General features: G+C 44.3%; 2 protein-coding genes across 4 annotated transcripts in view; one reads left to right on the top strand and one right to left on the bottom strand.

Moving 5' to 3' along the window:
• Positions 1–23,925, top strand: part of LOC117369244 (acyl-coenzyme A synthetase ACSM3, mitochondrial-like) — a 168,868-nt gene that overhangs the window by 17,210 nt on the left and 127,733 nt on the right. The gene's annotated exons all lie outside the window — the stretch shown is intronic.
• The window catches only part of LOC117369243 (uromodulin-like), a 44,192-nt gene that overhangs the window by 6,787 nt on the left and 13,480 nt on the right, over positions 1–23,925 (bottom strand). Inside the window, exons 6-13 of the mRNA XM_033963509.1 lie at positions 23,111–23,125; positions 20,121–20,912; positions 17,353–17,457; positions 15,410–15,618; positions 9,789–9,946; positions 4,750–4,995; positions 1,328–1,490; positions 1,164–1,242 (exon numbers count right to left, since the gene is read on the bottom strand). Coding sequence (XP_033819400.1) covers positions 1,164–1,242; positions 1,328–1,490; positions 4,750–4,995; positions 9,789–9,946; positions 15,410–15,618; positions 17,353–17,457; positions 20,121–20,912; positions 23,111–23,125 — 1,767 coding nt within the window. The remainder of the gene's footprint in view (positions 1–1,163; positions 1,243–1,327; positions 1,491–4,749; positions 4,996–9,788; positions 9,947–15,409; positions 15,619–17,352; positions 17,458–20,120; positions 20,913–23,110; positions 23,126–23,925) is intronic.

Raw genomic sequence — 23,925 nt, 5'->3', positions numbered from 1 at the left:
AAACAAGGTTAACATTAAGAACATAAGAATAGCCTTACTGGGCCGGATCAATGGTCCAACAAGCCCAGTAGCCCGTTCTCACGGTGGGCAATCCAGGTCACTAGTGCCTGGCCAAAACCCAAAGAGTAGCAACATTCCATGCTACCGATCCAGGGCAAGCAGTGGCTTCCCCCACGTCTTTCTCAATTACAGACTATGGACTTTTTCTCCAGGAAATTGTCCAAACCTTTCTTAAAACATTGCTTTATAAAGGCTACTTCTATCTGTCATTAAGAGCTATTATTATGCAAAATATAGTCGTAGTACATTGGTCAGGAAACTAAGACTAGGGGTCAATATTCAGCCAGCGGCAGTCAGTGTTTTTATAAGCGGTGATCCCTGCCAACTAATAATTAGACCTGGATACTCATGCTATGTTCTGGCACTGGTATTTAACATCTGGCAGGAGCTAGCTACCTGCACATATCCCAGTGCCAGCCAATATTCATCTGGAATCAGCTTAAGATATTTATCCAGGTTCAGAAGAAATATTGTCCAGCCCATGGATCAATCAGGGGGGTCTTACCACTAATGTGAGAAGTCCTCCAGCTTCCCCTCCCCCAAGCCAATCTCTACTCCATGCTCCATTCCTCTTGTAATCAACCTCTTCCCCCCCCCCATGCTAGTCTCCTCTCCATGCCTGAATTCTATACCAGGCCCCACTATTTATTTATTTAAATTCTTGCTATACTGTAATTCCAGAAAAAGTCAAAGCAGTTTACAATCTAAAACAATAAGAAATAAAGGAACTCCAAATGTATTTAAAAGAGAGAACAAATCATTCAGACAAGTACATCACAGATACTCCAGTCATCCCCAATCTGCCTGACCCCTCCCCCCCCACCACCCCTGAGACTTAACCAGGAGTGATCACTGGTGTATAGTGGGCTAGAGCAAGACTGGACCACTCCACTCCCATCCCACCCCGTCTAGCTCTGAGTTCAAAAATGGCAGTGTTGACCCCTACTGGTGGTCTTGATGTTCTACTGCTAGGGGCCAACCTTCCATATGAGGGTAAACTTCTAAAATTAATGTAATATACATCAGTTTTGTAAACTTTAATGCCAAATTTTGTTTTTAATGAACAACTATTTCTAAGAAGGGCAAAATGATGGCGATTTTACCTGCACGGGCTATGGGACCCACCATGATCGAATAGTCCTCTCCCACATCAGAACTACGTGACTGCACTCCAGAGCAAGTCTGAAAAATACAAATATCACATCACAGCTCTCTTCCTTCTTTTTAAGCAATGACTGTTCTCCGTTGATCGTTGGGGCATACTTACAGGTGCACAAGAAGCCGCCTTTGTATTGCAGAGACGAATTTCACAGTGCAGGTAAACCAAGTCGTAATCCCCAACAAACTTAAATAACTGGATGGAAAATCGGCCTTGAACTGACACACCATTCTCTGCGACTCGGATGGTTGGATCCTGTTTGTTCGGACAGCTGTGAAAAGAAGTCGTGCGCAATTGCCGAGGGTATTAAAAAATGGGGAATGCAGGATTTTGGACATAGGTTACCGTACATTCTCATTGAAAGTGCAGCAGAATAAAAAGTGAAAACCTTTGGAAATCTGGGACAGTTATCTTATGTTGTAGTGACTGAAGAATAGCTAAGTTTCATTTATTATTAAAATTTTGCTAAATCTGCCTTTTTCACAAAAGCAAATCAAGGTGAGGAGGATGAGGTAGCGTGTGGTGTGTCAAAGCAGCTCCTAATTGGTGTAGCCTGACTTTTAGTTCCCGGAAGAAGCGGTCAGAAAATACCGCAAAGACTGAGTCCGCGATTCAAGAACCGCAAATTCGCAGGGGAGTACTATATATCTTAAAAAGGACTGAAGTACGAGTATCTACCGTATTTTCACGCATATAACGCGAATACATGTATAACACGCATACGCGTATAGCACGCTGGTCCAAAGCATTTCTGTAAAAAAATTTTTATATAGCACGCACGAATCTCGGAGAGAGCAAGACCAGAAGGCTTTGAGCATGCGCAAATGCTCAAAGCCCAGTCCAGCTCGGCACAGGGAAGAAGGAGGATCTCCCTCGCACCGCCCAGCCCAGCCCAGCCCAACAAGGGAGGATCTTCGGGCACTGGCACTGGCACGTCCTGTGCATTGGTGCTGGTGCCGGTGCCCAATCAGGTAAGAGATGTTTTGCGGTGCTGGGGGGGATGTAGGATCGCGGGGAAGGGGGGGTGACGCGAGCGGGGGGGGGGAGGATGCCAGTTCGGAGGGGGGATGCCGGATCGGAATGAAAAAAAAAATTTGTACAACGCGCTCACACGTATAATGCGCACGGTTATGCACGGTTTGTAAAATCGTGTATAAAGCGCGCGTTATATGCGTGAAAATATGGTAGTCCAGCATGGGCAAACTATGGCCTGTGGGCCATATTCAGCCTGTTTAGTTTTTTATTTTTTTTATTTTTTATTTTATTTTTAGTTTTTTAATCCAGCCCGCGGCATCAGAGGCTGCCATAGTTTGCCCATGTCTGCAGCGTAAGGGACCCCTGAACAAAGCACCTACTATAAACTTTTAGCTGTCGCGCAGGCAGGGCCGGTGTTGGTGGGGAGCAAACAGAGCAGCTGCGAACTGGCATGTCTTCCCCCTTCTATCCTTACTTTCCGTCGCTGACAAATCCATTTTTGCTGCAGGAGGTCTCCAGCTGCGGCAGCCAATCCGAACAGCTGCCTACGGCTTCTTTCCCTGCTTTTCTTTGGCCTGGTCAGTTGCATCATTGGGGATGGACCGTGGCAGAAGGAAAGCAGGGAGGGGAGCTATAAGCAGCGCTTCAGGTTGGCTGCCGCGGCTGAAAGTCCCCTGCAGCAAAAATGGATTTTTCAGCGACTTGGAAGGTAAGGATAGAAGGGGGCAGACATGCCAGTTCACAGCTGCCCTGTTTGCTCCCCCCTAATGCCGGACCTGCCAGCGGCACGGCCAGGGCAGGATTAACCAACAGGCCAAGTGCCTAGGGCCCAAAATGGTCAGGGGGGGGACTGATGAAGGAGGGCATCAACATTGTTTTTTCCAAACGGCAATGGACCCCTCCAGCATTGATTGGCGATGCGGACCTCCCCCCCCCCCCCACTATCAGCAACGCGGCCCCCCCCCATTGACGGAAAGTAAGACAAGTAAGCAACGCGGGTAAGAAAGTCAACGGGAACTGTAATTGTGCAAGCGGTGCTGCTTGCCCAAAGCTTCCCTCTGACGCAGCTTCCTGTTTCCGCCTGGGCACATGGTGGGGTGGGGCGGGGCAGGGGGCCCAGTGTACTTGTGTGCCTAGGGACCCTCGACAAATTAATCCTGCCCTGGGCACAGCTAAAAGTTTACAGTAGGTGCTTTGTTCAGCGGTCCCTTACGCTGAAGACATGGGCAAACTACGGCCGCCTCTAACCGGGCCGGATTTAAAAAATAAACGGGCCAGGACTGTTGGGAAGAGAAAGGGAGAGATTGTGAACCTGTGGAGGGAGGGAGCGAAAGATAGGGGGAGGCTAGTGGGGGAGAGATTGTGAACCTGTGGAGGGAGGGAGCGAAAGATAGGGGGAGGCTAGTTGGGAAGAGAAAGGGAGGGATGGCAGACCTGGGGATGGAAAGAAGGGAGAGAGGGAGAAATGTTAGGTCAAATTTAAGAACCCATTGTGGCCCATGAGTCAAAAAGTTTGCCCACCCTTGATCTAGTCAAATGCATCAATAAATAAGAAAGTTTTAAGGTTGGACTTAAACTTTGAGAGGGATGTTTTATGTCGCAAGTAGGGTGGAAGAGCATTCCAAAGTGTGGGGGTTGCTATGGAAAAAATGGTCTTGTGTGTAGTATCTTATATTATTTGTCTTGAAGAGGGAATAGTTAAGAGGTTTTGTTGACTTCAACGTAGAGATCTGGCAAGAATGAAAGGTACAGGAGGCCCAACAAGGCAGACAAGGAAAAAAAAACCAAAACATTGTCAATGGGGCAGTAAAGTAGAAGGCACTTTTACGAGTGGATTCTCAATAGGCTCTTGATGGATTTGGTAGAACCAATATAAGGTCATTAAGAGAGCAAAAGGTACTTGAAGGAGTGTATAGAATAGTCATAGTGGCCAGATATTCTGCCCAAGGATATCGAGGTTAAAATGGACCAACCAACTCTTTCAATTTCTAGACAAGTTTACAAGATGATACCGGAAAGAAACCATGTAAATGTTTACTGATGATTTGCTTAAATGCATCTTGAAATGGTTAAAACATTATACTATGCAATGTGCAATATGCATATGACTTCTGAAGATATGCAGAGTTCATATAACCTTAGGTCATAATAGTGAAGACTCTAATTGCAAATCTTTGGTCAAAAAAACTGATTTTATAGTTTCGTATCTATTTTTTTATTATGTATTGTTTTGTTTTATTTTGCTGCTGTTGATGTTTGATTTTTTTTTTTTTTTTTGTATATCACAATATGCATTTTTGTACATCAGTCTATCACATTAATAAATGTAATGAAATAAAATGTTCACTAACCCCCCTTTTTCCAAAACCACAATAGCGGTTTTTAGCGCAGGCCAGTGCGCTGAATGCTCTGCGCTGCTCCCGACACTCAGAGTTCCCATGAGCGTCGGGAGCAGCGCAGAGCATTCAGCGTGCTGGCCTACGCTAAAAAACACTATCGCGGTTTTGTAAAAAGGGGGGGGGGGGGTGGTAATTACTAATGCAGTTTTGCCATACCTGTTTTTAATGATTAAGTACTTCATAGGATCAGTAGAATTCCTTGTTGGGGTGGCATAGCAGTTCCTCAGTACCAAGACAAATTGAGAGGTATCTCCCCCTTCCAGGATTGCCCCAACATACAGGATGGCCTTTGTTGACAGCTTCACTTCGGATCCCTCATAAGGGGAAATATAATTCTGATCCTTATAGAGAGCCATTCTTGCTTGGAATTGCCCAGTTCCTCCAACAGAAATATTAACCGCACTGTAATATAAATGAAACCTCATATTTACATTACATTAGTGATTTCTATTCCGCTTGTGCCTTGCGGTTCTAAGCGGATTACAAATTAGAAGATATCTGGACATTACCAGGAGAATTATATAACAAAGATTCTTGTACATTACATGATACAGTTGAAAATTACAAATTAGAGGATATCTGAATTTATCCGATTGAATTACATAGTAAAGATTCAAGTACTTATAGGATACAGTGGAGAATAACGATATATTTGGATAACTGAAGAGGATTACCTAACATTGAAGGAAGAAGTTTATTGGATACATGTGGTAGATGCTTATTTAGGAGTCTGGATATTTTTTGGTAGGTATTTATTTGATGTTCCTATAAAAAAGGGTCTCTTCTTTCACCAAATCTATTTAAAAACATATCCCAGTGATGTTACGATACCATGGCACTCATTTTCAAAGCAAAAAACTCAAAAAAAGAAACGGGCTGTGAATTTGTTTAGCAGGAAACCACATTCATCCAAAACCAAAATCAAAAGAAGACAAAAAAAATAATAAATACAAAAAAATGGAGAAAACAGATCTCAAACAAGGACAGGCTTGCTCCCGACAGAAAGCACTTCTGTTTCGCCTTACCAAGGCTACATCAAGGGAAAAAAGGTAACATAACTTCACTCATCATTAGCACTTCCAAACACTTTCATACAGCAAAAAAAAAGCAGGAATGATAAGGGTGGCTTAGGTCTGTTTTTGAACACAAAAAAGAATCCAACAGAAACTGCAGTAATCCAAAGGACAAGCAAGGACAAAAACAAAAACTGCAGATCATGTACAAGATGCAGGCACTGTTTATTGCAACATTAGTGGTATAAATACTTATTACCAACCAAGGGACCCAACACGCGACACACTTCTACAAGTACAAGGGGGCACTCGGAGAAATTGAAAAAGGACAGGTTTAGAACAAATGCTAGGAAGTTCTTTTTCACTCAGAGGGTGGTGGACACATGGAACGCGCTCCCGGAGGCTGTGATAGGCCAGAGCACGCTACAGGGGTTCAAGGAGGGTCTAGATAGGTTCCTAAAAGAAAAGGGGATTGAGGGGTACAGATAGAAGCAGAGGCAGGTTATAGGATTAGTCAGAAACCACTTCATGGGTCATGGACCTGATGGGCCGCTGCGGGAGCGGACCCCTGGGCGCGATGGACCTCTGGTCTGATCCAGTGGAGGCAACTTCTTATGTTCTTACACTCGATATGGGAGTTTGAGCGGCACTCGTTTATTCCATATATTGCTTTTTGTTACAATAACTTATTTACCACGGACCCCTGAGGAAGGCAAGTTGTCCGAAACACGGACCGTGTTGGGTCCCTTGGTTGGTAATAAGTATTTATACCTCAGGTACTTTAGCTAGATTGTGAGCCTTCGGGACAGTTAGGGAATTTCCAAGTACCTATCTTTTAATAATTTTTATTTTATTCTATCTTCAATGTATTCTGTATTGTAAACCGCTTAGAAACCTCACGGTTATTAGCGGTATATAAGAATTAAATTAAATTAAATTAAAATTAAATTAATGTTGCAATAAACAGTGCCTGCATCTTGTACATGATCTGCAGTTTTTGTTTTTGTCCTTGCTTGTCCTTTGGATTACTGCAGTTTCTGTTGGATTCTTTTTTGTGTTCAAAAACAGACCTAAGCCACCCTTATCATTCCTGCTTTTTTTGCTGTATGAAAGCGTTTGGAAGTACTAATGATGAGTGAAGTTATGTTACCATTTTTCCCCTGATGTAGCCTTGGTAAGGCGAAACAGAAGTGCTTTCTGTCGGGAGCAAGCCTTTTTGGAGCATTTCATGAAGAAGCAATTAATACATTACCTGAGAGAGACAACTTAAGGTTAAGGGGCTGGGGGAGTTGCCGTAAAACGAGAGGCTAGAGAAACTGGGCCTCTTCTCCCTTGAAAAAAGAAGACCGAGAGGGAAAATGATCGAAACATTCAAGATATTGAAGAGAATTGACTTAATAGAGACAGAGAGATTGTTCACCCTCTGCAAGGTAAAGAGAACAAGAGGGCACTCGCTAAAGTTAGAAGGGAAAAGATTCCGTACAAACGTAAGGAAGTTCTTCTTCACCCGGAGAGTGGTAGAAATCTGGAACGCTTTCCCGGAGGCTGTTATAGGGGAAAACACCCTCCAGGGATTCAAGACAAAGTTAAACAAGTTCCTGCTGAATCAGAACGTACGCAGGTAAGGCTAGACTCAGTTAGGGAACTGGTCTTTGACTTAAGAACCGCCGCGTGAGCAGACTGCTGGACACGATGGACTACTGGTCTGACCCAGCAGCGGCAAATCTTATGTTCTTATGTTCTAAGTCTTTCACGCTTTTGTATGTCTTAGTAAGAACTGAAAAATATCTTTTCCTGGCTGTAGTCATTGCAACATGTTTCATGCAGAGTAAATCATTTTTTCATTCAGTTTAAATATAAAGAAAGAAAATTAGTTTTGGAAAAATAAGTTTATTGAATGAAATGAAAGACTGATATAATATATACGTACGGAGTTTTTTCAGACCTGTGATGATACGGGTGGCTTAGGGTACAGTGTATGAGGTCTGTTTTCTCCGTTTTTTGTATTTATTATTTTTTTGTCTTCTTTTGATTTTGGTTTTGGATGAATGTGGTTTTCTACTAAACAAATTCACAGTATGTTTCTTTTTAGAGTTTTTGCTTAGTATATAAGACTAGTATTTATTGGTCTAATCACAACTCATTTTCTCATGTCTCAAAATGGCCATAAAACGGACCATCTATCAATTCTTTGTGCTAGTAATTATTTTTGTATAATTTTAAAAAGTTTTTTTTTATATTATATTGTTATTTTATAGCATACTATGTATTTTTATTGCAAACTGTCTTATTGTATATTGCTTTATTTTTTTATTGTAAAGCACTTTAACACTTATTATGCCTAAATTAATCATTGGATCCCCCTTATTGTAAAATTACGCATGTATATTCAAGGAAACCCCCAATCCACCAATGACCATCCCATTTCCATGCCCCCTTTCTCAACTCGCACGTAAAATGTAGACGCAGATCCCATGCCTACATTTATGCATGCAACTTTTAATTAAATCCAACTAGCACTAATAATTTGCTTGTTAGGATGCCAATTATCAGTGCCAGTCAATTAGTTTGCATGCGTGAATTGGGCACACACACAAATTTGCACGCTAAATCAAAGCCCCTCATATAGAATCCGGAGGTATACGTCAAACCACCAACATTCAATGTATATTCAGCTTATTTCAACATATATTCAGCACAACAGCCTATTTGAATGCTGAATACATATGTGCATTTTTTTTTTTTTAATACCATAGCTAGTATTTACAAAAATGGAGCCACCACCGGGTCAGAATATTGACCCAAAGGTTTTTAACATTTTTCTGAAAACTCAAAAGACTCCACTCTTAACTCAACTAGTGGGTATTTCACCAAATGATCCCAGCAAGAGATATTACCCTCACAAGGATGAAACATCTTTGCTATACATTACAGGTTCCTAGAATATATCAGGTGATATCTTAAGAGGTAGGATATTTGTCTAGAGCAGGGGTGTCTAGAGCGGCCCCGTGAAGTATTTTGTGCGGCCCCGGTCAAGGGCGATGCAGTGTTTTCCTCTGTTGCCCCCGGGTGTTTACCATCTTGCTGGCTCCCTCCTGTGTCTTGATGCAGCGTTTGAAAGTTTGTGCGGTCCCAGAAACATTTTTTTCTGCCAATGCGGCCCAGTGAAGCCAAAAGGTTGAACACCCCTGGTCTAGAGAAAAAGGGGAATCCAACTGGCAGGTGGAAAGTTTCCAGGACAGGAGCATGTGTGTTAAGGGCCTGAACTGTGTTTGGTGATGCTTTCCAAGTGACCGAGCAAATAACCCTGAGTGGATGTCAGAGATGGTTCTGTACATGGCCACTGATATTACTCTGAATGTCAGGCTACGAAAATTTTAGAATGGAGGTAGGGGCTTTTGGTTAGCAGTTTTCAGCAAGGCCAGTACAACTTCCTCCCTGTTTTCTATAAAATACCGTCCTTGTAAAAGAACCATGATGAAGCAATTGCAGACAATACAGAATACAGCCCTGAGACTTGTCTATTTCCTAAAAAAAAAATATGACCATATCACAGAGGCATACCATGACTCGCACTGGCTTCCAATAGAAGCGAGAGTGCACTTCAAATTCTACTGCTTACTTTACAAGGCTCTCAACGGAGAAAGCCCAACCTACTGGAATAACCGACTACATCAATCCTCCTCAACCAGACACAGAAGATCCCACTCACTATTCACTCACCCATCATCCAAAGATGTCAAACGAAAAAAACTTTATGATTACCTAATAGCCTCCAAAGCAGCTAAACTGGACAGACAAATCACCACTCTGTTATCTTCGACTATAGACTACAAAGCCTTCAGGAGAGATATTAAAACCATACTCTTCAAAAAACACATAAAACCTATCCAGAACAACCAATCCCAACCCAATATCCAACACTCTATTGGATCTCTCTAATACTCTTTTATCTACCAAACGTTATCTAAAACCCATAATTTCACCCTATTCTTATCTCCTAAAGACCTCCACTTCCCTTTGGTAACTCTTTACCCAACATATATTACCTTAAAAATTCTATGTCATCGCTTATTTTATTCCTTCAAATTTTGAATGTAATTTTTGTTTTAGTATGGATGTAATCCGCCTTGAATCGCAAGGTAATGGCGGAATAGAAATCACTAATGTAATGTAACCTACCTCATCACTGGTCTCAGGGCAGTCTCAAGACTGAGTTTCATATCCAGCGGATAAGTGCAGGAGAAGCTGATCTTGACTTCCTTATCTCGGGCTATAAAGGTATTCATTCTTGGTGGCAAATAAGCAATATTGGTATATGTGACATGCGTTTTATTTTTCTGTGGAAGAGACAAGAAAGCATTTTTATCCATCCTCACACTCAGTAAATCTGCATTTTTTTTTTCAGTACTAGCTGTCGCTTATTAGAGGTAGGGTTACCGGATTTCCCCGGACATATCCTCCTTTTCAAAACACGGCACTTTGTCCAGGTTTTGAAAAGCTTCCAACAAATCCCTGTCGGGCAGGAGAGGCAGATGCCACACGACGACATCGCAAGTCTACTTTTACTAACAGATGCCTTAAATGTAGGCCAGAATTTTACAGGCCCACATTTAAGGCATCTGTTTCGCACCCATGGAGACTCATAGGGATGCTTACGGATGCCAAAGGCCACTTCCGATGAAGACCATACCCATGCCATGCCTAGGGCGTCCATAAGCATTTCTATGCATCTCCGTAGGCACGCAACAAAAGCATACAATATAGGTGTCCTTCTCCACCTGCATTTAAAAAAAAAAATGTGTCCTGATTGGCTGTGAGATGGCAGAAGAATGCCTACCGCCGCCTACAATCAGGAAGCCTGTTTGTAGAATCAGCCCTTTAGTGGCCAAGCACCCACACAATGGAACTCGCTTCCACTAGATATTTGCTTGGTAGAGTCCATATCAAAACTTGAAGAATGGTCTGAAATCTGGCAACTAAAATTTAATGCTAAGAAATGCAAGGTCATGCATTTAGGCTGCAAAACCCCAAAGGAACAGTACAGTTTAGGGGGTGCAGAACTTATGTGCATGACAGAAGAGCGGGACTTGGGGGTGTTTGTATGTGATGATCTTAAGGTGGCCAAACAGGTTGAAAAGGTGATGGCGAAAGCTATATGGATGCTAGGGTGCATAGGGAGAGGTATGGCCAGTAGGAAAAATGAGGTATTGATGCCCTTGTATAAGACTCTGGTGAGACCTCATTTAGAATATTGTGTACAATTCTGGAGACCCCCACCTTCAAAAAGATATAAAAAGGATGGAGTCGGTCCAAAGGAAGGCTACTAAAATAGTGTGTGGTCTTCATCATTAGGCATATGGGGACAAACTTAAAGATTTCAATCTGTATACATTGGAAGAAAGGCGGGAGAGGGGAGATATGATAGAGACATTTAAATACATACATGGCGTAAATGTGCATGAGTCGAGACTCTTTCATTTGAAAGGAAGCTCTGGAATGAGAAGGTATAGGATGGAGTTAAGAGGTGATAGGCTCAGGAGTAATCTAAGGAAATACTTTTTTACAGAAAGGGTGGTAGATGCGTGGAACAGTCTCCTGGAAGAGGTGGTGGAGACAGAGATTGTGTCTGAATTCAAGAAAACCTGGGATAGGCACGTGGGATCTCTTAGAGAGAGGAAGATATAGTGGTTACTGCAGATGGGCCATTTGACCTTTATCTGCCATCATGCCATAATGTTACTATGGGCTCCTTTTATCAAGGCGCGCTACGGGGGTTAGCGCGTCGGACATTTCATCACGCGCTAACCCTTGCGACAAGCCAAAAAACTAATGCCTTGTCAATGGAGGCGTTAGCAGCTAGCGCGGCGGTTTAACGCGCTGTATTCCATGCATTAAACCCCTACCTCACCTTGATAAAAGGAGCCCTATGTTTCTATAACTATAAAGTTCTATGACATCACAATGCAGGTGTAAAATGCCTTAGCCAATAGAGAGAGGAGGAGATAGTGGATGCTGCGGATGGGCAGATTGGATGAACCATTTGGCCTTTATCTGCCATCATGTTTCTACGTTTCTATTTAAGTCTGAACTTAAAATGTACCTCTTTGAAAAGCCTATGAGCTATAAAGGTGTCGTTCATGGCCTAGGTGGTCTTGGACCCTTCCAAGATGTGTTGACCTCTTCATTTTTCTGTCTCCCTCTTGCCTTTGCCTTTGTTAACTTTTTTCTTCTATAATATTGTAGCTCTTTTCCACTATATTTTTATTACTTTGTAAACCACTTTAATAGGCCTCTCTATAGCGGTATATTAAGTCTTCAATACACTTGGAAATTCTAATGGCAAAGCATTCCACATAGTCGAGTCCACCATTATAAAAATTGACTCCCTATATATATCTAGCCTAATCTGGTGGAAACTTGGGACTTCAAGAAGAGCCTGATTACGAAAGCGTAGAGAACGGTGTGGAACATAAACTTTCAAAGCAGCAGCTAAACCTGATGGTACTTTATCAGCAACAATTTTAAAAATCAGTGTCAAAAACCTTGAAACAAATAGGGCAATGATGTGATCAAAACGTGATTATCCCAATTAAACAAGCAGCAGAATTCTTAGCAAGACCCAAAAAAAACCAAAGAATTGCAATAATCAAATAGACTAAAAGATTGTATCACGGAACAAAAATTAACAGAACTCAATAAACCCATTAAAGGATGTAGCCATTTTAACTTTAAAAAATATCAATCATCAATTTAGTGCTTGGAAGTACACCCTAGTGGTTACCACAGCTTGGTAAAAGGATCCCTTAGAAAATACATAGAAACATAGAAATAGATGGCAGATAAGGGCCCACGGCCCATCTAGTCTGCCCACCTTAATGTCCTTCCCCTACCTTTGCCCTGTGAATAGATCCCATGTGCCGATCCCATTTGGCCTTAAAATCAGGCACGCTGCTGGCCTCAATCACCTGGTAGTGGAAGACTATTCCAGCGATCAACCACTCTTTCAGTGAAAAATAATTTCCTGGTGTCACCTCGTAGTTTCCCGCCCCTGATTTTCAACGGATGTCCTCTTGTTGTCGTGGGACCCTTGAAAAAGAAGATATCTTCCTCCGCCTCGATGCGGCCCGTAAGATACTTGAACGTCTCGATCATGTCCCCCCTCTCTCTGCGCTCCTCGAGCGAGTATAGCTGTAATTTGTCAAGCCGTTTTTCGTATGGTAGATCCTTGAGTCCCGAGACCATCCGGGTTACAGTTTATATAATGCCTAGCAATTGATCACCATGATGACCAACACAAATACGTATCAAAGTTAAAAACAGAAGAGAATTCCATTATAGGGGAGTGTGTGGTGTTTGGTCAGAGCTACAGCCTCAGCACCCTGAGGTTGTGGATTCAAATCCCGCACTGCTCCTTGTGACCCTGGGCAAGTTACTTAATTCCCATTGCCCCAAGTGCATGAGATAGAGTGGGAGCCCATCAGGACAATTAGAGGGAAAATGCTTGAGTACCTGAATAATTTGTAGGATATGAGGAATATAGATTATTATTTTTTTAAAAGATAGGAAAGTACATTTTAGTATCTTACCTTTTGTTTATAAGGTTTTGCAAATTGTTTGGCATTGTAGGGAGGGACTTTGGCCCAAATTCAATATACGGTGTCCCACGTTGCATGTACAGCCAATTTGTGTGCGCAGCTTAATTGTTTATTATAGGGGTGTCGAAGTCGGTCCTCGAGGGCCGCAATCCAGTCGGATTTTCAGGATTTCCCCCGTGAATACGCATGAGATCTATGTGCACGCACTGCTTTCAATGCATATTCATTGGGGAAATCCTGAAAACCCGACTGGATTGCGGCCCTCGAGGACCGACTTCGACACCTGTGGTTTAGCATGCCAGTCAATGCCGATAATTGCCAATTAAAACCTAATAATTGACTCTAATTAGCACTAATTAGCACACTACTTGGTAGGCACATTCTAGAAAGTGGTTCGCGTCACTTCTAGTGCATGAATCTGAAAAGGGGGTGTGGCCAGCAGCAGAGCATGGGTGGATCGTGGGCATTCCTAAAAGTTAAGCACACCATTCTAGAACACACCCAATCAGCGCACAACTTAGGTACAGGTATTTAGACCTTTATTTTTCTTGGTTTAAATGGGCATACCTTTTATAGAATAGGTGCTATGGCCCAAATTCTGTAACCAGCGCCTAAAGTTAGGCACCTATTTCGGTGACGCCCACCTAGACAGGCGCCTATCTAAATTGAAGAACAAGCTCAATTAAGCTTTTAAATCAGCACTGATTGAAACATAGGCGCCTATCAAGAAAGCGCGATTCTGTAACAAGGCGCCTCTAAAAATTTAGGCAGCCTTCAAACAAATAGGCGCTATGCATGTTAGGCGTGGGCGTGGCTATGTGTTAGGCGCCTTCTTGCAGAATCACTGCTCTCAAGCGCTCAGCTAGGCGCCTAACTTTTAAGCGTGCCTAGAGCTGGCCTATTTATTGGGCGCCTCCAAAATAGGTGCCCAAATGGGTGACGCTCAGCGGGATTCACTAAACAGCACCCAATTGTACTTGAATTGCGCTGAACAGTGCTTAAGTAGGCGTCAATCTTTTGGGTGCTTCTTATAGAATTTGCCCTTATGTGTCTCGCAAACTTTGTCAAGCCACGGCACACTAAACGTAGTGGCCGTGGCTCGAGGCATCCATAAGTGCGCGGACGTTGATGTGTCGATGTCACATCCATGCATGTCGTCATCACGTCGACGTCCGGGCCTGCGCGAAGGTCCTCCAGATGGGCCACCAATGGAGGGGTGCTGGAAGGGAAGATGCAGGGAGAGAAGGAGAGGCACTGGCGCCAGCTGATTGCCTATAGGATGTGCCTCTCGCCGTGAGAGGCACATCCTGTAGGCAGTCAACCGGCGCCTCTCCTCCTCTCCGGTGTCTCGCGGCGCACAGTTTGCGATACACTGACCTAAGCCATAAAGCCATAGTTGACTCCAGATGGAATCTGCATTGGTCTCTTGACCACTCCATCTCCAACTTACTGACAACAACAAGCAACTTCAAATCATTTCGAAAAGGAATCAAAACTGCTATTCAAAAAATTTATCCAGACATCCTAACTCTTCCCCTTGTCCTTTCTCCTCCCTTGTAAACTCCCCCCAAACTGTCTCACAACTTCTTGTAATTTTTTTCTCTCCAAAGTATCTACCATGTATACCTCTACCTAACTTGCAAATCTTCTGGAAATGTACAGTTAGCTTCTTTGTAATCTTAATTCCTAAACTGTAATGTTCCTCCACTTCAAAATCACTGAGCTCTGGAACAACCTTACCTCCCCTCTTCGGAACTTGAGCTCTCTCCAAGTTTTCCGCAAACATCTGAAAACCTGGCTTTTCTCAAAAATGTAAGTCTCCCTCCAACTTAGGAATCAAGGAAACTCTTATATCTTGGCATCCCAAGTCCTCTAAATTTTCTTCACACTTCTACCTCTAACCCTCTGTTGTAGTTCCTTCCTATTTCTTCTACTCTACGAACATGGAGATGATGCGGTATACAAACCTAAGGATTAGATTAGATTAGTTCCTGGAAATGTCCAGTTAGCTTCTTTGTAATCCGCCTAGAACTGCAAGGTACGAGCGGAATAGAAGTCACTAATGTAATGTAATATTTCTATAGTGCTACCAGACGTACGCAGCGCTGTACAGAGCCACAAAGGAGAAGAAAACAGTCCCCTGCTCAAAAGAGCTTACAATCTAAACAGCCAAGACAAACTGCAAAATTTCAGAGCACTACTTACATCTGACTCTGTGCCACACTGTCTTCCCAGAATAGAAGTTACCAGAGAGAACAAATTTGTGTAATTTCTTTCCCGAAAGCCAACACAGGAGCTGTCTCTGAGACGGATGCTCTTGGGATTTCGTACCAGGTTTTCCAGCTGGCACATAGGGAATGACACTTTCATTTCATTAGTGCCACACTTTAGGATTGGATGCAGATTTTCCATATCTAAAGATAATATCAGGAAAAGCAATTTTTTAAAATTCTATGCTTGCCATTTCAAGCAATATTTTTAAGGTTTAAGGTTCAATGCTGTTTGATATACTGTCTACTAGAGAATGACACGGTGGCGGTTTACCCGCGGCCACCGCATTTTAGCCGCGGGTCACCGCCGAAAACGGGGAAGAAAACTAGCAGTCGCTGCGGCGACGGGGACAAGGCCATTCACCGCCCGCGGGGCGGTGAATGGGTCTTGTCCCCGCAGTGAGGCATGAAGGATCGCGCGGTCCCCGCAGCTCACACCCGCCTGCCCAATCGATTCTAGTGTTTAGCCAGCTCTCTCCCTTCTCCTCACCTTAGTTTGTAGATTTTCTTTTTCGGCGACCCGCACGCTATCAGAGAGCCGCGCACCCGCTGCTGCTCAGTTTCGATCTTCTGCTCTGACGCAACCGGAAACAGGAAGTTGCAGCAGAGCAGAAGATTGAACACTGAGCAGCCGCGCGTGTGCGGCTCTTTGGGAAAGCGTGCAGGTCGCTGAAAAAGAAAGCCTGCAAATTAAGGTGAGGAGAAGGGAGAGAGCTGGCTAAACACTAGGATCGATTGGGCAGGCGGGTGGGGGCTGCGAGGACCGTGCGATCGCTAGTGTTCCCGGCTCAGACTGTAAGGAGGGAGTGAAAGGGAAAAGGATTCTGGGCCAAGGTGATGAAAACGGAAAGAAAAACCCACAGCAGGAAAGAAAGGGAAGGACAGGCAGGTGAGCCAGATGCTAGAAGCAGGGTGGGGGGAAGAAAGAGGGAAAAAAGCTAGATGGGGTTGAAAAGAAGAGACACACTGGTATGGAAGAGGAAGATAGGGGAAATCTGGACACAGGAAGGTAACAGAAAGAGGGGAAATTATGTGCATGGGGCATAGGGACAGAGACAAAAAGGGGACATGCCATGGGGATGGAATATGGACACAGGGGGGGGGGCAATGGCAGATACATAGGGGAGATATTAGAAAAGTATATAAAATCGTACCCGTTTGAGGCTTTTATGTATGCAGCGGTGACGGTGACGGGGCGGTGAATGGGGTTGCAGTGGCGGTGACGGGGCGGTGAATGGGGTGGCAGTGGCGGTGACGGGGCGGTGAAGGGAATGGCGGTGACGGGGCGGTGCAGAGGATGGTGAGACGGGGACGGGGCGGTGACGGGGACCAATTTTTTCACCGTGTCATTCTCTAGGGCAACACAAGACACCACTAGGACTAGAGACAAGAGGAGTCGGCATCGGAGCTCTCTCTGACATCACTTCCGGAATCCGCATTTAGGAATTGACGTCCAAAGGGGCGCTGACACCGACATAAGCATGCAGCTCACGCTGGAGAAGTTAAAAAGGTACGGGTAAAGGGGGTGCGCGCGCAGTAGGGCAGAGGGCGGGGGAGGGGGCGCCACTCAGCCTTATGACGCCACTGCCCACAGGCCCTAAGAAGAGCGAATAATGTTATTAATATGGAATAGATGAAAAGGAAGCTGAAACGTTGAAAACCTTAAGAAAATACCTGAAGATAGAGGAGGATTCCAGTCCGACTTAAAGCGGGCGACTACTCCATGGGGCAGAGGAGATTGTTCCGGAACATGATCGCCACACAGAAGTGAGCGTGAGATGGAAGAAAACTGGTGCAGTACAGAATTTAGGACACACGGAATGCTTTGTGCCTGAGCGATATTTCTGGAACTGAAGCATTTATTAATCTACTACATACCATAGCTGCCATAATCGTTTTTGCAGTAACATCCCGAGGTTCCATTTACCAGCTTGCATTCTTCATCTGCGGTGCAGGAGCAGGAACTGTTACTATAGTTGGGATCTGTGCAATGGTATAAAGAAATGTATTCTTTATTGGTATAAAGAAATGTATTTGTAACCTAAGACCTCTTAAGCCTTATCTCTTCCACACTAACCGAATTGTTTCCCAATTTCTCTTATGCCTTACCTGATTCCCACCCGCCCGTATGTTGATGACTTTACATTATACCTATATTCGCTGATTGTCCAGCTCTTCTTTATTGTAAACCGCCTCGAACTACTATGGCTTTGACGGTATATAAAAAATAAAATTATTTTTATTCATCACGTTGCAAACTATATTTAGACCCATATTTTCAAGTTTCACGTTTATTAAAATTTTGTTATCCCAAACCAATAGAAAATAATACCATCTGAGCAGCTTACAATGGCTTAATGACTAGATAATAAAACCCTAAGCGGTGCATGCGCACTCCTACCTGCGTGTTCCTTATGTCCGTGGCCGGAAGGAGTGCGCGTGCGCGCCTACAACTACCCCACACTCGCGAAGGGAGAAGATACAGAAACAAAGAAGGACTGACAGACAGCCAGGGAGAGAGACAGTAAGACAGGGGGCCAGGGAAGAGACAGAGACACACAGGGGGACAGAGACAGAAAGAAAGGGGGGCAGGGAGAGAGATAAAAAACATAAAGTAAGAAAGAAAGAAACGCCTCAGCGACCCATTGTGCTAAAAGTCTACACATCTATTCTAGCACCCGTTAATGTAACGGGCTTAAACACTAGTCTAATATAATAAAACGCTAGGCCGCGCATGCGCACTTCCTATGTGTGCGCCGGTTTTCCGTGAGCTGTAGCGACCCATAGGAAGTGCGCATGCGCGGCTTACGGTCTGGCCTGCTCCCTGTTGAAAGACGCAGCAGTGGCTACTCTGTAAGTTGGCCGTCCCCGCCACCGTCGTTCCCTTGCGCACCATACTCTCTCCGCTCTCTCTTTTCCTCCCCCCCACCCCCGAGGTGGATGTCGACCGCAGCGGTGCTCCCTGTTGAAAGACGCAGCAGTGGCTACTCTGTAAGTTGGCCGTCCCCGCCGCCGTCGTTCCCTTGCGCACCGTACTCTCTCCGCTCTCTTTCTTCCTCCCCCCACCCCCGAGGCGGGTGTCGACCGCGGCGGCCCGAGTCAGATGTCGGCCGCGGCGGCTGCTGGCCGCGGCAGCCAAACCCGGAAAGCATTTTAACATGGAGTTCAGGAGGAAGGTATGGGGGGAGGAAAATACTGCACAGGGAAGTGGGGTGGGAGGGAAATGCTGCAAGACACGGAAATGGAGGGCCAGAAAAGGGGTTGATGGACAGGGGAAGAGGTGCTGATGAACAGGGAGGGGGGTCAGAAAAATGAAGACAGGCCTACTGCTGGACAGGGGGAGCAGGAAGGAGGTGATGATGGACAGGGGGAGGTAAAACAAAGGGAGAAGGGCTTCTGCTGGATAAAGTGAGCAGTGATGGGGTGGTGGAGGACACAGGGGAGGTAAAAGGAAGGGAGAATGGACAGGGGGAGCAGGCAAGGGGTGGTAGTGGAAGTCAAGGAAAAAAAAAAAATGACAGACAGAAATACAGAAAGCGGCTAAGGAGAGAGAAAAAAAAATAAAGACACACACACACACATATATTCTAGCACCCGTTAATGTACGGGCTATAAGACTAGTATACAATAATACAAAACAAAATAGCACATACATATAAAACTAGGGAAGAGGGGAGAACTACAAATTATCGATAGGAAAGATAGAGGAGCACACGGTAGGTTTTGTTTTTTGTTTTTGCATTTTGCATAATGCTTTCAGCGCAATCCATTACTCCCAACCCTAATATGCATCAGAAAAGAGAAAAGTTTTCAGTTTGGATTTAAATCTATCGATCGAAGTTAGTGACCGAAGAGTTATAGGTAAGGAATTCCATAGCTAAGTTGAGCCCTAAACACCGTTCAAAAGAAGACTTAAAATTCAAGGCGCCTGCTGGCGCCTACAAAAATGGCACTGGAATTGCACCTCCAGTGCGCTTTATGGCGCCTAACGTCACTGGAGATGTGAATAAAGCCGGAAATGGCAGTTAGGCGCCGTAAAGCGCCCAACTGAGTACGATTCACATCAAAGGTAGAAGCCGGAAATGTAGGCCTTGAAAACCTTGGCCTACAGTTTTGGCACCTACCTTTGACGGAGGCGTGATTCTCTAAATGGCGCTTTTGCATGACTGACACGTGATCAGCGGCCGCCGACAACGCTGCCGTTTTGAGAATCTAGCCTTAATTGCTTTAAACAAGAAGAAATCAAGCTAATCCAATAGGCCCATACAGAGAAGCATGGGACTTGATTTATAGGTTTTGGTGCGAGGCGCTGGTAGCCTCTTTGTAATTTTAGGAGGCTTTACATTATCACTATTATGGGCTCCTTTTACAAAAGTACACTAGTGTTTTTAGCGCACACACCGGATTAGCACACGCTATAGCGCGCGCTAGCCGAAATACTACCGCCTGCTCAAGGGGAGTGGCATTTTAGCGTGCGCTATTCCGCGCGTTAAGGCCCTAACACACTTTTGTAAAAGGAGCCCTATGTTTCATTCAAGTTCGATTTGTTGTACTGTATGTGATTCTCTTTGTGTTTGTACTCTATTGTGACCCGCCTTGGGATATAAATAAAGAAATACAAATACTCAGAAGTGAATCCTGTTTACCTGTGCAATAGGACAGGGAGCAGACTGGTGTTCCATTTAATTTGTAGACGTGGTATCCACCAGGGCAAGACTTGATCTGTACAGTCCTTGACCAAAGGCAGCAGTTTCCATTCCAGTGGGCACAAGCAGTGCGGTTCACTATTCCATCTGCATCCACTGGGTGTGTTCCATTCAACCACATGGGGGAAAGGGTATTACACCTATGAGTTGGTACACAGGACTCTGGCAGGCGAGTTCCTCCGCTGCCTGTGAATCTATACCATCCTTTCTTTGTCCTGTCACAGTATGAGCCTCTTGTGTAGGAGGTGGTGCTTCTCCAGGATTCATTAAGAACAGTGTGGTTGACGCATGGATCAGAGCAGAAGTGCGAGCCCAAGTTTTTAATGCATTCCTTTCCAAAGGCACAGGATTCAAATCCGCATTCATCAATTTCACAGTGATAGCCGTCTCCATAATAACCACTGAAGCATGTGCAAGTGTAGTAGCCGTTATAATTTGTGCAAATTGCTTGTGGGTGACATCGGTTTAAGTCAGGGCGCGAACACTCATCTATATCAATGCATAGGTGTCCTGAGACCTTCGTGTACCCAGTGGGGCATCTGCAATCATATGAGCCAATGGTGTTTACACAATAGCCCGAAGAACAGTTGTTGGACCAGGAGTAGGCGCATTCATCAATATCGGAGCACGTGAATCCATCACCGATGAATCCGTCTTTGCATGAGCATTCTCGGATGCCAATGTATTCTTCGCAGGTTGCATTGGCATGACACTCCGAGCAGTGAGCTGTGGCTGGTTAAATAAATGCATGCACAGTATACTGATCAATGTACTACACATAGGTTCTTAAATTAAGAAACATATCTAACCCATGATGATACATGATGATGATTTAAACTATTACAGTCAAATATGCACAAAGAAAATTTTGAAGAACAATATACAGTACTCTCCCGAAATTCACGGACCCCTGCGAATTTTGAAAAACCGCGAATACGGTTTTTCGCCCATCAAAAGGCAGGGGAGGCAGGAGAGGGCAGCTGGAGCACCGGCAGATGAAGAAAATCACTTGCAGTCTGCTCCGACCGCCTCTTCCTGTAGTAAAGTCAGGCTACACCAATCAGGAGCTGCTTTGACACACAGCTCCTGATTGGTGTAGCCCGACTTTACTACAGGAAGAGGCGGTCGGAGCAGACTGCGAATGAGTGAGTCCGCGAACCGTGAATTCGCAGGGGAAAACTATACTTAACAGACACGCTCCACAGAATCCTTACAGATAAGGTCACTTGAAATTTAGCCAGTAGCGATCAGTGTGTAAAAACACACTGACCGTTGCCAACTGAATATTGGGGGGGGGGGTATAGTGTTTTGTTTTAGAAAAACATTGATGTGATATACTAGGTACTAAGGGAATGCTTCTATACATGGGCAGCTCCTAATGCCATTTAGTGAAAGCGTGTTCTATAATGGCCTCTACGTGCCCAGATTCTGTTATAAAGTACTAGCATAACCCAGCATCAGCACACCACCAGCCAGTGGTGTAGTGAGGTTAGGAGGCACCTGGGGTAGTGGCGCACCTCCCTCCCCTTCCACGCCCCATAAGTCACACTGACACCTTCCTTCTCACCCTTCTACTTCTTTGCCAGTATGAGCAGCTTCTCTGGTCTGCCACTTGTGGCAGCATTGGCTTTGGCTCTGATGTCACTTCCTGGCCTTGCGACCTGGAAGTGATTCCAGAGGGAGCCAGGCCAGAGTAGTTGCTCACACTGGCAAAGATTTAAGGAGGTACGGGTGGGTGGGGAAGGGAGAATGCGAGTGTGGGGGGTGGGGGGTGGAGAGGTGCTGGCGCCCCCACCAAGATGGCGGCCAGGGCGGAATGTTCCCCTCCCCTTTACTACACCACTGTCACCAGCCACAGACCTTGCAAGAAATCAGCCTTAAATGTCCAACCCAAATTAGAGACTTATATAGAAAAAAATGGGTAAAAGGATGATTAACCTATCTTGTTTCAGAACAAAGAGCTCAAGGGTTAATACAAAGCATAATGCTTAGTTTGTTATTATTAACTTCATAGGAACCCTCAAACTTTCCCTATGAACACTTTATTTTTACTTGAGGAGGGACATAGCATAGAATAGTCAGTAACAGGTCGTAGGACCTCTTATGATCTATATATCATTTCAGGTCCACATCCTGTATTATGTTTTTTCTTAATCATATATGTCCATTCCTTCTTCCTATCCTTCAAGCGATTTAAATAACCCCTGACTTTAATGTGTATGAAAATGTACCTCAACTGTATCTCCCCTTCCCCCTCTTTTTCTCAGGGAGTTTGAAAAATTAACCAGCGCTGAGTACGGCAGCAGGAGCCACTAAAAATAAGTGCTTTCTTGTGTTATGAGAAAAAGAAGGGGGAGGGGATACAGATGAGGTACATTTTCACACACATAAAAGTTAGGGGTTCTTTAAATCACTTGAGGGATAGGAAGGAGGGGTTCTTTAAATTGCTCAAGAGATAGTTCAGGATATTTTCCACTAACCCTATTAGTTCCTCTATCTACAAACAGTGGAGGCGAGTCCCTGGCTACACAGTCTTTAACCTTGTGTTCTCCCCTCCCCCCCCCAGGTATCCTATTCGATATTGTAGTTCTTCCCTCCTCCCCTCCCTTGTCTGTCAATCTTATTATTCGTCCGTTGGGCAAGATAGTAAGATCCAAATAAACTTTAAAACTCATGCAATCCCTGACAAAATAGCGCTTTGTGGCTTTGCTACTACTTCCATGCATGAGTGTACACTTACCTGAGAAAGTGCTAGTGTTCTACTTACGTTTCCGCACACAAGTGGCTTGTAATGTGGGCACCCAGTTAGACAATCGCTATACAAGCCTACAAACTAATTTCATTCTACCCAAAGATAGATGCTGATGGACATTTTGATTACTGGTAAAAGCATATTTAGTAGATTATCGAGAACAAGGGTGTCCACTTACACGATGTATTAGCCGCTGTAAAGGAGAAAAAGAAAGAAAATTAGCATTTGTGCTATTATTAACTTACCTCCACCTCACCCTACCCTTATACTAAACCGTGATAGCGGTTATTAGCACAGGGAACCGTGCTGAATGCTCTGCGCTGCTCCCGACGCTCATAGGAACCCTATGAGCATTGGGAGCAGCACGGAGCATTCACCGTGGCTCCCTGCGCTAATAACCACTATTGCGGTTTAGTAAAAGGGGGGTTATTTATTTCAGTTTGATGGCTTGTCTTTTCTTATATGTTTACAAGTTCATTAGTGTTTTATTTGGAATGTTTATTATGCAACACTTTCGTACGCTGTCACTTATGGCTGTGTCGTAATTGTTTGTTACAAAGTTGGGTATGGTATTACTCTAAACCAGGGGTCTCAAAGTCCCTCCTTGAGGGCCACAATCCAGTCAGATTTTCAGGATTTCCCCAATGAATATGCATGAGATCTATGTGCATGCACTGCTTTCAAAGCATATTCATTGGGGAAATCCTGAAAACCCGACTGGATTGTGGCCCTCAAGGAGGGACTTTGAGATCCCTGCTCCAAACAATGTGACTGATAGATTTCTCATAGCATTCCATAAACGTAGGAGAGAACCACATGCATTGTTTAATTTTCCGTCCGCTCAAGTTTGTAAGAGCAAGAAATCCTTGGAACATACACTAGCATTTCAGGCAGCTTTCTATAACAGGGAATTTAGGCCACTGTTGCGTAGTGCTTGCTCTTACAAGCACTTTAGAACTCAATTGAAAACTCATCTTTTTTCAAAATATTTAG

Source organism: Geotrypetes seraphini, chromosome 11 (genome assembly GCF_902459505.1).
Source record: "Geotrypetes seraphini chromosome 11, aGeoSer1.1, whole genome shotgun sequence".
NCBI classification, from domain to species: Eukaryota; Metazoa; Chordata; class Amphibia; order Gymnophiona; family Dermophiidae; genus Geotrypetes; species Geotrypetes seraphini.
The sequence above is the reverse complement of the archived record's forward strand: the minus strand, read 5'-3'. Positions and strand labels throughout refer to the sequence as shown.